Source organism: Bolinopsis microptera, chromosome 9, assembly GCF_026151205.1.
Source record: "Bolinopsis microptera isolate Bmic1 chromosome 9, MBARI_Bmic_1.0, whole genome shotgun sequence".
Lineage (NCBI taxonomy): Eukaryota > Metazoa > Ctenophora > Tentaculata > Lobata > Bolinopsidae > Bolinopsis > Bolinopsis microptera.
Genome location: NC_087080.1, coordinates 778319 through 792314, shown reverse-complemented (window position 1 = coordinate 792314; position 13996 = coordinate 778319). Strand labels below are relative to the sequence as shown.

Below are 13996 nucleotides of genomic sequence, written 5' to 3'. Positions count from 1 at the left end.
ACAAGCAAGAACTTCATTCACTAATGCCACATACGTTCATTCACATACATAATAGTATAATTTACAGTACTGTTGTTGTTCGAGAAGGATAAATAAACGAATTGATTTCGTAGAAACCTACACAGATTTCGTGGTTCAAGTCAAAACGTCCGATTAATAGTTCCATCTTGACATCTGATCAAATTAAGAATATAATTGATATGTAACATGCACTTTTAATAAAGTAATTAAGTGCCTATTAGTAATAATTAACATAAAATAGTGTATCTTGAGCATACTAAAAAAGCATAGAGAAAACGATGACGGATAATGTATACTGTCAAATCGAATACATGCACACTGGGTGGGACCTGTAAATTATAAGCGATATTTTGACGCACCACCACAGTAAACCTTGTTATCAAAAGTACGATAAAAACTTTTAAAATTTGGGAAATCTTTAAAATTCATGTAATTCGTGATGGACCAAAATGTCGTAAAATACTTATTTCACAATGCTTGAAACAACGTGACCTCATTAAATTGTTCACAATTATCAACTAATCGCAAAGAAACTCATTAATCAGGACATTCCGGTTACATAAAGTGAAAAGTGTCATTAAATTAATTAAATTAATGATCTTAACAACCGTTGGCACCTCATCTAAACTTTATCAACCTCACCGGAATTCCTAGAAGTAACCAGGTAACCAGCTAGAAGCCTGCACGCGACATTCTGGCACGGATTGTGGATGATAATATTATGAAACATGAGTCTCATCTGCAGAGTTATTTATACTAAATACATCGCTACTTACAGTCCACAGCTCTTAGGACGATAGCAATAACATATCAAGTTTAAAAACTAGGGTCCTGAGGAGTAGTTTAAAACAAGGAGATTCTCGTATACAAACCCTCCATAGTCCATAATGGTGCAACTCGGGCTGAGGAGTAGTTTAAAAAACATGGAGTTTTCTCGGTACACAAACCCCATATTGGTGGCAACTCGGATCTGAGGAGAGTTTAAAAAACATGGAATTCCACAACCTCCATAAAGGTGGCACTAGGTCCTGAGGAGTCGTTAAAACATGGATTTCTCACAAACCTCCATAATGTGCAACTAGGGGTCAGAGAGTAGGTTTAAAAACATGGAGTTTCTCGGTACACAAACCTCCATAATGGTGGCAACTAGGGTCAGAGATAGTTTTAAAAAACATGGAGTTTCTCACAAACCTCCATAATGGTGGCAACTAGGGGTCTGAGGAGTAGTTTAAAAACATGAAGTTTCTCGGTACAACAAACCTCCATAATGGTGGCAACTAGGGGTCTGAGGAGTAGTTTAAAAACATGGAGTTTCTCACAAACCTCCATAATGGTGGCAACTAGGGGTCTGAGGAGGTAAGTTTTTTAAAAAATGGAGTTTTCTCCACCAAACCTCACTATAAAGGTGGCAACAGGGGTCTGAGAAGTAGTTTAAAACATGGAGATTCTCGGATAACAAACGCCATAATGGTGGCAACTAGGGTCGGAGAGTAGTTTAAAACATGAAAGTTTCTCACACACCTCCATAAATGGAGGCAACAGGGGTCTTATGAGTAGTTTTAAAAACATGGAGTTTCTCACAAACCTCCATGAATGGGTTGCAACTAGGTCTGAGAGTAGTTAAAAACAAGAAGTTCTCACAAACCTTCATAATGGTGGGCAAAAGGGTCTGAGAGTATTTAAATCATGGAGTTTCTCACAAACCTCCATAATGGGCAACTAGGGGTCTGAGGAGTATTTAGAAACATGGAGTTTCTCGTATACATACCTCCATAAAGTGGCAACTAGGGGTCTGAGGAGTAGTTTAAAAACATGGAGTTTCTCGGTACACAAACCTCCATAATGGTGGCAACTAGGGGTCTGAGGAGTAGTTTAGAAACATGGAGTTTCTCGGTATACAAACCTCCATAATGGTGGCAACTAGGGATCTGAGGAGTAGTTTAAAAACATGGAGTTTCTCACAAACCTCCATAATGGTGGCAACTAGGGGTCTGAGGAGTAGTTTAAAAACATGAAGTTTCTCACAAACCTCCATAATGGTAGCAACTAGGGGTCTGAGGAGTAGTTTAAAAACATGGAGTTTCTCACAAACCTCCATAATGGTGGCAACTCAGGGGTCTGAGGAGTAGTGGGGCTGACATGCCACGTTGTAGCAGGTTCTGAGAGGACATGATCTTTTTCTTCCAGTCAGCAACAGCAGAAGCGTCGCTCTCGTCCGAGGAGGAAACTGTCAAACAATATAAGTAAGGAAATGTATAATAAGTTATGATAGAGAAAACTGAGTGTTTTCCAGTTTTAGAAATTTAGAACAAAAGGAAAATTTATGAGCACAGAGAAAATTTGATCAAAATAGTCTGTTTTCAAAATCAACCATTTTAATTAATCAGAGATCATTTACCTGGAGAAGTTTCTAGAACTTGAATTTTAGCCACCAAAGGAGAGACAGGGGTTACCGGTGAATTGTTATCGAAAGGAACCGCAGGTTTTGCCATTTTCCTCACTCCACTATCATAAGGAGGTGTCTTCTTCTTGATAGCCAGAATTTGGGATTTCTTTTCGGAAAAGTTAAGGGGATCTTTAGCTACCTCCTCCCTCCGCCATTCTTGAACTTGAGGAGAGATTTTATCATTTCTCGGCGATGTACTGACTGTCTTTGGTGGTTTTGTATTATTCACGTATTTGTCCAGTGAGTTTTCGTTGGTCTTGAAGTTTTCCGTTCTCAGTAAAGCTGGGCTAGATTCCCATTGTCTGGAGTTGGTCAGTAATTTGTTAAGTGCTTTCCCGCCAGTTCGGAATTCGTCACCGAAACTATCATTTTCCTCCTCCACATCCTCCTTCTTTTCGTCATTTAAATTGGAGATTGTTTTTGAATCAGCTTTCTCAATCTCAACTTTCACAGGAGTACTCTTGGTTGGTTTTGTGTTCTTTATGTATTTGTCTAATATCTTATCGTTCACTTTAAAAGACTTATCATCTTTGGTGGGCTCTTTCTCTAATTCTTCCTTCTTTTCGTCATTTAAATTGGAGATTGTTTTTGAATCAGCTTTCTCAATCTCAACTTTCACAGGAGTACTCTTGGGTGGTTTTGTGTTCTTTATGTATTTGTCTAATATCTTATCGTTCACTTTAAAAGACTCAACATCCTTGGTGGGCTCCTCGTCAGACAACTTTATATCTTTTTTGTCTCGAATCGGCAAAGAAGCAACAGTTTCGGAACGTTTGGTATTATTTAGAAATTTATTCAAAATGTTTTCGTTGGTGCGAAACTGTCCACTGAATTTTTCCTCGTCTTGAGTGGATTCCTTGACGGTGTTCAGATTACCGTTACGATCATTCTTTCTCTTTTCTTGGTTTTTCGGTCCCTCAACCGAATTAATTTTATCAGACATTTCTTTGTCTGCATCTGGACCATTTGTCAGCAAAGAGTGGAGCGTTTTAGCTCTTCTGGTGTTGCTGATCAATTTGTTCATTATCTTCTCATTTGAACTAAATTTTTCTCCAATCTTTTCCTCCTGAGATTCTGCAAAAAGGATCCTGTTGCTATCATCAGATGGAATTGGTTTTGTGTTTCTTACTTTTTTATCCAAAATCTTTTCTGATCGATAAAAGGAGTTTCTGTCGCTAATTCCATTAGATTGTATAGGAATAGAACCAGTGGTATTTGCTCTTTTTGTGTTGTTGACAAGTTTATTAAGCACCTTATCATTACTGTGGAAGGGTGCAGCAGAAGTGGTGTTACGTTTGCCCGAGGGAGTGTTTGGCTGTTTTATGTGGTTGGTTGTAGTATATTTACTGGAATGGGACACCTTTATGTCATGGCCACCTAGTTTCACATGATATGAGTCATTATTCTTGAGCTTGGTGTTACTGATCTTCCTTTCCGGCAACTCCTCAGTGGAGTAAATCTTCCTTTCAAAAACCTCTGATCCCTCATCAGATACTAAATCTGGAGGAGACATTTTACGAGGCATGTGCTTGACAGGTGCTTCCATTGTTACAAACTCCAGTGTATCATCTAAATTCACTGCTCTGACTGAAAAACCACCGTTCCCCCTTCTTGACTCACACGACTCCTTCAAGTCTTCATCAATAAAGATGTCTTCTTTGTCCTCTTCAAGAGCCGGATTAATGAGAAGGTTGGACTGTTTTCTAGGCAACAAATCTGGGCTAGTGGAGGAAGTGCGTGGGCTCCCAGGACCTAGGAGACTGTCAATGCTTGTGATACTGGCGACGCGGTGACTGGGAGTAGTCGTTCCAGACAGGCTCTCCTGAGAGGTTTTATTATAGCAACAAAAATTGTAGGGGGAATTTTCTCCCAATCTGATATCAATATAATTGGTCACGATTTGAGGATCGAACTGAAATGCAAGTAAAGAAATTTTATTTAAAAAATTACTCTTAATATACCTAAGATAACACTTATTACATACCTCAAAGTTTTCATCACATCCACTGTCATCGGATTCCTTTTTTAATAAGCACACATTCTCGGGTTTTATAATATGCTCAAAGGAAACCCGTCTGATTGTCAGTTTAGGTTCCTCTGCTGGAGCATTAGGGAGAATACGCTTAGTTGCCCTTGCTTTGACAGGACCATACGACTGTATCCTAGATCGAATGGAAGGGAAAGCCTCTTCTACGTCAAGCGACATTGATTTTTGTCGGTCTAGATTTTCTTCGCCTGTCAGAAAAATAAACTTTTTATTCTTACTTTCAGGTGTTTACTGATAGATAATAGAATGAAATCGATATAATTTTCGAAACCAACTTAATTATTCAATGAAACAAGAAATTTTCAATATATTTAAATTTATTTAATTATTGGTTTTACTACTAACCAGAGTTTATGTCGTTTTGCGTGGTTCTCCCAGGAAGTTTCCTGCGATATACAACTTCACTAGATTCTGCTAAGGGCTGAGTCACACGTTCATTTACTCTGTTGTTTTCATTTTTAACACCACTATCTTCAACAGTTGCTAATGCTGCTTCTAGGGCACCATATATGCTGCTACGCCCAAAGACATTTTTCTTCACAGGGGCACTTGTTTTAACCTCAGAACCATCGCTGCAAATTGTGAAAACGTAGTTATGGCATAAAATTTTGCTGATGGCTATATTTTTCATTAGACAGAAGTTGGAACATGAATAAACACGTAGTTAAGAAGAGCGTCGATGAGAATCAATAACTATGTACTGCTACCGTTGGAAGTGTAACAAAAGGAAAATGAAAAGAGTAACCACTAACCTGGTTTTTACAGAATATACACTTTTTTTCACAGAAGAAGATGAATACTTGGATTTAGCACTTGGAGTCAGAAGTGAAAGAACGTCAAGAGGTTGAGATGGAGGAATGTAGGATGAGTGGCGGTTGGCTGCAGAAGTTCCCAAATCTAAATAAAAGTGGGGTTAGGATGCTATTGAAGATGAAAATCCAGAATGTATAGCTACAGTGAGCATTTTAATAACAATATTATTTCAATCCTAAACCGCGCTGTGTAATGACATGACTTTTCTAAATAGAAAAGCTTAACAAAGTTCTTATCGACCATCAACCATGTCACCCAGAAACGTTAAAATTTAAGCATCGTTATCACTCAGAAATTTGATGATAGAGTAACCATATTAACATTTTTATGTTATTATGTTCTATTGATACCAGTTTATGATGTTCTACTTGTTCCTCATGTTTGATTATTTTGATTGTTGAAATAAACTTTTGTATAATTGTATTGTATGATTTCAAATCCATCTTCAATGTAGTCTGAATTGAATACTGATTTGAAGAATCTTGATATGTTCACTTTGCTAGTCACTACCCCATTCTGAACATCTGCTAGTTCTTTGATTGCATTTGGCTGATTTTTATGAATCCACCTTTCAGCAACTTAATACAGTCTAGCGAACAATTTTCAGTTTTAAAATTGCCCCACATTCAAACGAAAATTTGGAGCCCCCCGGCCCCTCCCCCCTAATAAATGACTAACATGAGAATTTGTAATATAATCTAATAATGATAGTTACCATTGAAGTTCCTGTATCTTGATCGGGGTGTTGAACTCATTTGATGAAATTCTTGCAGGAATCTACATGCTTGAGAGGATGATTTGAAAAACAATTCATAAAGTAGATAAAATCAATCCTAAATCAATCTGGGTAAATGGAGAAAAAAAGTCAGATGAAAAAGAACCACAGATATTTCTGCAATTATTGCAATGATCGATTTTTCAAATGTCTAAAAAAAGTATGTTCGCAAACAAAATTGCTATGATAGCAGTAGGTCTTTCTTTGTCAGCTTACGTGGTATTGATATTTGATACCTTAAGCTTCTTCTATGGAAGACTTTTTTGTACAAGGCATATATTCTGAGTGAGCACCACTAACTGCAGATCATAAGGGATGGAGATATTTTACCCATTGAAGCTGTCTGATACTATCAAAGTGATGACACAGTGGACACGGCTAATCCTTTTGGATGGCAATCTTCCCATGTAACATGTAGGATACAAGGATACAAGAGTACAAGGGTACAAGATACAAAAGTGATAATTACTTTATTGAGTACACAATATTTAATTTAGAAATGTTATGTAATACTAGTTTTTTTTTATAAATCGAGTTTGTATGGTTCAATTTTATTTTAAGGTCCTATAGCATTATGCACTTGCCAGTATTTGAGTGGAAATCTGGGCTCTTATAATAATGAAACTAATAAATCAATGAAACTAATAAATCAATGTTTTAGCTCATTTTACAAAGTCAAATATTTAAAACAATTAAAATTGTATAGTGCTCAATTTGTAAATGACTAGTTGATCTTTGCTATTGGAAGTTTGTCAAGGACTGGCAGCTAGCGGGGCAAGGAATGCACGGGCTTAGGGGCTTTTGTGCACACCAGAACACTAGCTCGGTAGATTTTTGGAAACTAGAAGGACTGAAAACTAAAATTGTTTTTGATGGAGGCTGAGGCATGTTTTTGAGAGGGACGGTATAATAGCTTGTGGTAACAACTGGCCTTTACTTTAATAGGATGAAGTTTTAGTTTTAGGACAGGAAGAAGGCATTAAGAAGATTTGCTCTTTGTTTACAAGGCAGAATATAAGCAATGTTGGTTATAATATGTATCAATATCTAGATCTTCGTTTATCAATTTTCACTAAATGGGTTTAAAATTTTAATAGGGAGGGAAATTCATCAACTTTATTAAGTACCTATCAAAAATAAATCTTATATCAATGTAATATATTAAAAATCATAATCCTAAGTCTAATAATAAATCTGTTAAAAACACTTTCTCACTACACTGCGCTCACACACGTTAGTAAGACAAAGGAAAATGCACACCCAGCTAATTTTCAATTTCAAGATAATCATTTTGGATGTGTGGACCCTAGGGTAGACTTAATGTCAAAATTTAGATTAGAGCATTCGAAATCTTTGTTTGTCCAATCAAGATCAGCATGGTTATGCTGGTTGACGAGCAGTGATTGCTTCATCCTAGACTTCAGGCAGGCCACACTTAGACAGTAGTCACGTATACCAAGCTTAGGCACAATTACGTTCCAAATACGAGTCGTTCTGCTATTGAAGTTGTCAGGGGGGTCTGCTTGGCTTAGTATAAGGGTGGGTTTCCTACTTGAGCAGGTGAAATTTTCATGGAGGGAAATCGGAGCACGGAATTTCATGATTTTATAGAGCTCAAGGAAACAATGGTAAGTGTACAGGTTTTGGACGGCAAGTATTCCGTGTTCCTTGAACAAAGGTTTCGTGTGCTCTTTCAAGAAAAATTTTTTGTTCAGATTTTGGTTGCCAAACGGTCGAGCACGAGCACAGGTCTTAAATTTATCTAGGTATGCCTCCCTGTCGCCAAACAGTACCCTGAGACAATATTTTTGTGCTTTGAATACAGAACTTATACGAGTTTTGGCTGCCCCACCCCAAACCGTGATACAATAGGAGAGGTGTGATTCAAATAGAGTGTAATACAACTGGCGGTGTAAGAAATCTGGGAGGGAGCAGCGTAGGCGGCAGAGAGTTGATGTTGCATGGCTGAGAGAACGCCTAAGTGATTTTATATGTTCTTCCCAGGTTAGCTTTTCATCGATGACGACTCCCAGAAACTTAGCAGATGCAACTTGTTTTATTGGAAAGTTATCAATGGTTAGAGTATATTCAGAATTATTGTCAGTCTGGGAGGACGATGCTGGTTTAAAGTGAATGAAACAGCATTTAGACAAGTTGACATGGAGTTTGTTTGCTCGCATGTAGGAATATAAACTAGCTAAAAGAGAATTACCACGCATATATGCCTCCTTTTTAGATTTCCCAGTCACAAATATATTGGTGTCATCAGCGAAGGTGACAAATGATCCCAAACTGGAGCTGTTGGCGATATCATTAATATATAGGAGAAATAAGAGAGGTCCAAGAATCGAACCCTGAGGGACTCCAAACTGTATTTTCAAGGCGTCAGATTTCTCACCAACAACTTCAGTATATTGTGATCTATTTGTTAAGTAACTTTTTATAAGATCATTTGCCACCCCACGTATCCCATAGCCCTGTAATTTGACAAGTAATGTACCATGATCTATTGTATCAAAAGCTTTGCTAAGGTCTATGAATATGCCTAAGACATGATGCTTAAGTTTTAGAGATTCAGTTATAAGGTTTATTGAGTGATTAACTGCATGTGAAGTAGAGTGTGACTGCCTGAAGCCAAATTGTGTTTTAGATATTATACCCTGTGAGCTAGCAAACGAATATATTCTTGAGTAAATGATCTTTTCAAAGATTTTACCAAATATAGAGAGAGTAGAGATTGGGCGGTAGTTTTCTATCTCTTCAGGGTTTCCCTTCTTAAATACAGGAGTTATTCTACCAGTCTTTAGAACGTCGGGGAACGTGCCATTAGACATTAAGATGTTGATGTATCGACTAAGGATCGGTGTAATTACGTGAGATGATCTTTTGATTACACTAACAGGAATATCACTTGCTTTTCCATTTTCAAATCCTTTTATTATTTCCGTTATCTCATAAGGTGTACAGTCTTCTAACATAATCGATTTTTCATTAGTCTTTCCAAGGAAATCATAGAATGTTTTTATAGGGAGAATTGGTAAACCAGAGGCCTCACTGCTACTAAGTGTTTCATTGAGCTTAAGGGCAATAGAAACAAAGTATGAGTTGAATCCATTGGCTATGACTCTACGATTCATGATTCGTTCGTTGTTTATGATAAAGGGAGGCTTAGTTTGCTTCTTTTTCTTGCCCCTGAGCTCATTGATTATCTGCCACGTTTTTTTGCTGTTTTCTATATTTTTATGGATTTCATTGCAGTAGTACGATCGTTTGGCGACCTTGATAATACTTTTAAGCATTCTTCGGTAGTCACTGAAGACTTTATAGAGCAGTACATTACCCTCAGGGTTTCTATTTGTTACAGTGCTTGACCAGTCTCTACAGAGTTCATGTTTTCTTTCAACTGAGACAATGATTCCATCGGTAATCCACGGGTTGAGTTTGGGAGTCCTTTTGGTAACTTTTGGTACATCAAGCTTACAGTGTTTATCAAGTGTTTCATTGAAGCAGTCCAAGAACTCATTGAAGTTTACCGAGGGAGTCAAGTCATTCACCTTCACCTCGAGTTCATTAACAAAATTAGTGAGTTTGGAACTTGAATAATCATAGTAGCGAACATGTTTAAGTTTTTCAGTACTGTTTTCGGTAGGAATTGACGTGAAGGTGAATATAAAGGCATGGTCACCAATCCTATCATTCAATACACCGGAGAGAAGTACATGATCTATCTCTGATGTGAGGATATTGTCAATACATGAGTTTTTACAGTTAGGACGGAAGTGGGTAGCAAGTGATATAGTAGGATACATATTGTTACGAAGTAACGTGTCCTCAAATAGCTGGCTGGAGGTTTGTACATTGAGGAGGTTAGAGTTAAAATCGCCAAGAATATGGAACTTTTTACCAGCCAACTGCTTAGATATATCCTCAAGAGTTTGACAAAAGGTCTCACTACAGCCATTTGGAGGACGATAAGCAACCCCATATGTCAGTTTATCACCCGAGCTAAGAGTAATTTCAACAAATAAGCACTCAATATCTTTTGTACAGTGAGATAGATTTTCGATTACTACAGCATTCAGGCGATCAGAGACATATAAGGATACTCCTGTTCCTTTTTTCTTATCAGGGAATGGTACTTGACAAAATGTTGTATAGGAGGGGATTTGGTATAAGCCTTGTTGGCTTGGATCGATGTTGGTCTCAGCCAATCCAATGACATCAAAATTACACGGGAGGGTCTTATGTTCTATTAAAAAGCTGTCAAAATTACTAGCAAACCCATCTATATTGCAAAACAGAGCGGGCAGATAAGCAGAATTTTTATTTTTCTCAGGAAAAAGTTTGCTGATTGAGTTTGCTAGTTCTTGTTTTGTGTAACGCTTACAGTCTTCAAGTATTGAAGAGAATTTAGCTATGGTGACATCTTCCTGGTTGTTTGTATCATAGAATTTATCTGAATCATCATATCTTTGGCTGCTTGGAAATGGGCAATACCTATCTTCTATTGTACTACAGCAATCACTGCACATCCATAGACCGTTTTTGCTTGTAAATTTCGCGGATCTGAAGCACTTAGTATGAACAACTTTGCTGCAATTTTCACATTCTAAGAGTGGCTGGCCAATATTAATGTATTTACTACAGGGGTCGCACACATCTTTAATAAGTTTCATAATCATGATAAACTAAGTGGGATAAACTCCCACTGGTCGGGTGGCCTTCCTTTGTCTTACTCTCTCCTGTCTCTCCCTCACATACACCCACTGTTTCAGACATCTCACAAATTTAGCAATACCAAGCTCTCCGAGATGGATTTCATCACCATTTCTCGTGAGTTTCATAGCAAGCAACCCTTTACCGTCTAAAAAGTGGCCAACACCAAGGTGCCATACAGTCTGGTTAAAGCTAGAGTACAACATTTCATCAACCAAGCTGTTGAATGCCATAATGTTTTTATTCATCTTAGGGAGTCTAGACGGTAAAACTGCTGTGACAAACAACTTCGCCTTAGGGCACAGTTTCTGGATCTGCTGGATTTTCAGGTGGAGAATGTCTACCAGCTGGTGTATATCACCAGGTGACTGCACATTTTCAACTCGTAGATCGTTGGTCCCACAAACTAAGATGACGTTGCTATAACCAATGCAGAGCTTAGGGTCTATTGCACTGACCTTGTTGGCTTTAACACGTTCACCTGGGAAGGACTGTCCAAGGGTTCCAGTACCGACACCGAACTTGATGGGCTTGGTGTTAGAGTCGCCCATGATGATGCAGCTCCGGCTAAACTGTTTGCTCACAGTTCTCAGTGTGATGGAGAACCTTCCTGTCTGCACAGAAGACTGAGTTTCAGCAGGACCTGTTTCATCAATACCGTGACGATACCAGGCTTGTGACGATCGTGTCATCACATACACTGAGTTAGATTCTGGACTCACACTATGAACATACTCAGTTGAGGCTTCGTTTCCGGTCTCATAGATGCACTTAAAGCACACCTTCCTGACGTCGCCTATGCTGATAGTAGCAATTTCTGAGTTAGCAATAATCTCAGACTCATCGTCAGAGTGAAAAGGGAGCTCGCTATTAGTGGTGGTATCAACTGAGGGAGGGTAGTAGTTTATTAGGATGGAGTTGGGCTTATGGGTCAGTCTGCACTTTGATGTAACTGCGTCTATGGCTGAGGCAAGGGGTGCTGGGATTGTGGGGGATAGGGGTGGGTCTGAATCACCAGTATAAGAGTAGTCTTCCCCAAACTTGAGGACCTGTCTTCCATTCTTCGGGATGAACTTATTACTAGCTTGGCTCTCCAGGAGAAACTCTGTAACTTCTTTGAGGATCTCAGCACTTAGCACATCGACCAGGTAATCACACACTGGAGGTTCTGTGCATTTAGGGAGGGGGATTTCTGTAGCAGGTGGTGCTTCAGATGGACTTCTGGACTGCTGAAATTCATGAATCTCTTGACTCAGCTTCTTCAGTCTTGTCTCCAGGGATACAATCTCCACAGTAGGCATACTGTTACCAACAGCATTAGAAATAGCATCTGATATAGCCTGTATGTTCTGGCTGTAGTCTACAGAGCTCTTTAGGTTGTTGTCCATCTTGGCTGACATGCTGGAGCCTGGTCTGGGGAATGATGTATCGAAACACCATGGACATAGCCATTCTGAGAGAATCATATTCAGAGAAGCTTCAAGAGGTGTATCGTGCTGAATGTTGTTAGCACCCTTGAGATTGCAACAGGAAGCATGCCAGTGCTGAAAACATCTGGTACACTTGAACTTCCATTCCTTACCATCTGATGTTGATCGGCAAGGACAATCACTCTTTGAAGCCCGTTGTTTTACTGTAGGTTTATCCTGGATTTCAAGTTCTTCAGCAGACTCTTCAGCACGGGAGAATGGAGGAAAGGACTTGTACAGAGGGCTCATTGGACTGCTGGGGCTCTCTCTGAGGTTCGATGATTCTAAAGCTGATATCAGGTTTGGGCTGATCTTTTCAATAACCAGATTACCTGGAGGTTTAAGAACAGATGTCTCTGGTTGTTCTTGGGGTGACTTTGATGGGCGTTTACCCAGCACAGCTTTCTGGGCCATTGCACTAGGGCTGTTCCTGCGCAGGGCTTTGTTGTCTGCTAGAGGTTTCTTCTTTTGGGAGGAAGCTCCTCTGCCGGATGGTGACATGCTAGCTCTGGATCCTGGGTTGGTAGGAGGAGGAGTGTGTCTAGGGGAACGCCTTTGGGTACTAGCACTTGAGGTAGTAGCCATGATGATATGATATCAGAGATATGTCCGGAGTCCAGGGGGCCAGCTTGGACAGACCCCTGCACCTCAAATTATTTGTTATATAGTAGTGTTGAAAGTATTAAAAAATAGGCTGTATATTGTTCGTTCACAGAGAAAAGACAATTTTTTGAGAAAAGACAATTTTATTATTTATCACCAATTCAATACATAATCAATAAATATATATTCAGAGAGAATTGAATTGATTGCTCTTACTGTGGCAGTAAATTTGGTAGGATCTAGAGTTTTGTTGGAGAGCAGACCGGCTAGGTCAGTGATGTTTTAGGGATGGAAGTTGAATTTCTCCCTTACTGAGGGGTAAAGCAAACAGCCAATTAATACGTGACCTTCGTCCTCAATAGTAACTCCATGGGCCTAGAAAAAAAAACTAAGATTGTTATATTCAGCCCTCCCAAAAGAAAGCAGTCCTATGAAACATTCACATTGGGAGGTCAGCCCATCCAGCACAACGAAAAATACTGCTATCTTGGCATAATATTCCACAGTATTTTCTGCTTCCAAATGAGAAAAGAGAAATGGATCATTTACAGCAGCAAATACTGAGCTGAGGGCTAAGGCTCTTCGTGCTCTCTATGGCCTCAAAGGAAATATAGTTAAGGATGCCCTCTCTCACCATGCCCTTAATATTCTATTTGACTCCTTAATAAAAACCAATCCTGCTTAATGGCTGTCAAGTCTTATGCCTCCACTCAAAAACCAGCATACCCTGAAATTTATTGAACAATACCACTATGAAAAATTCCACCTAAAGTTTATTAACTGGTCATTGTCCATCCATTTAAAAGCATTAATATAGGTTGCTGGGATCACGAAAGCAGGTGCCACCCCCTACTCTTCGAAGCCTGCAAACTTGCAATAGATTACTATAGGAAAACAAATTTTAGGAAAACAAGTTTAAATTTTGGTATTTATTGATAACAATCAAAACATATCATATCATAAAAATAAAGTCGCACGTTGGTTGACTGCCTCAGTAAGGTGAATAATATAAGCTCGAAGGTGCCCTGCGCATTTACAGAACCTCATGCGGCGATCACATGATCATGAGGACAGCTGTGAGCGCCAAATTTAGTCGCCTTGAAAGC

General features: G+C 38.9%; 1 protein-coding gene across 1 annotated transcript in view; it reads right to left on the bottom strand.

Moving 5' to 3' along the window:
• LOC134820500 (uncharacterized) overlaps positions 1-12960 on the bottom strand; it is a 73195-nt gene extending 60235 nt beyond the window's left edge. Inside the window, exons 1-8 of the mRNA XM_063830914.1 lie at positions 12935-12960; positions 6043-6111; positions 5267-5411; positions 4860-5086; positions 4452-4702; positions 2420-4289; positions 2132-2248; positions 1988-2004 (exon numbers count right to left, since the gene is read on the bottom strand). Coding sequence (XP_063686984.1) covers positions 1988-2004; positions 2132-2248; positions 2420-4289; positions 4452-4702; positions 4860-5086; positions 5267-5411; positions 6043-6082 — 2667 coding nt within the window. The 5' untranslated portion in view covers positions 6083-6111; positions 12935-12960. The remainder of the gene's footprint in view (positions 1-1987; positions 2005-2131; positions 2249-2419; positions 4290-4451; positions 4703-4859; positions 5087-5266; positions 5412-6042; positions 6112-12934) is intronic.
• Positions 12961-13996: the final 1036 nt, after the last annotated feature.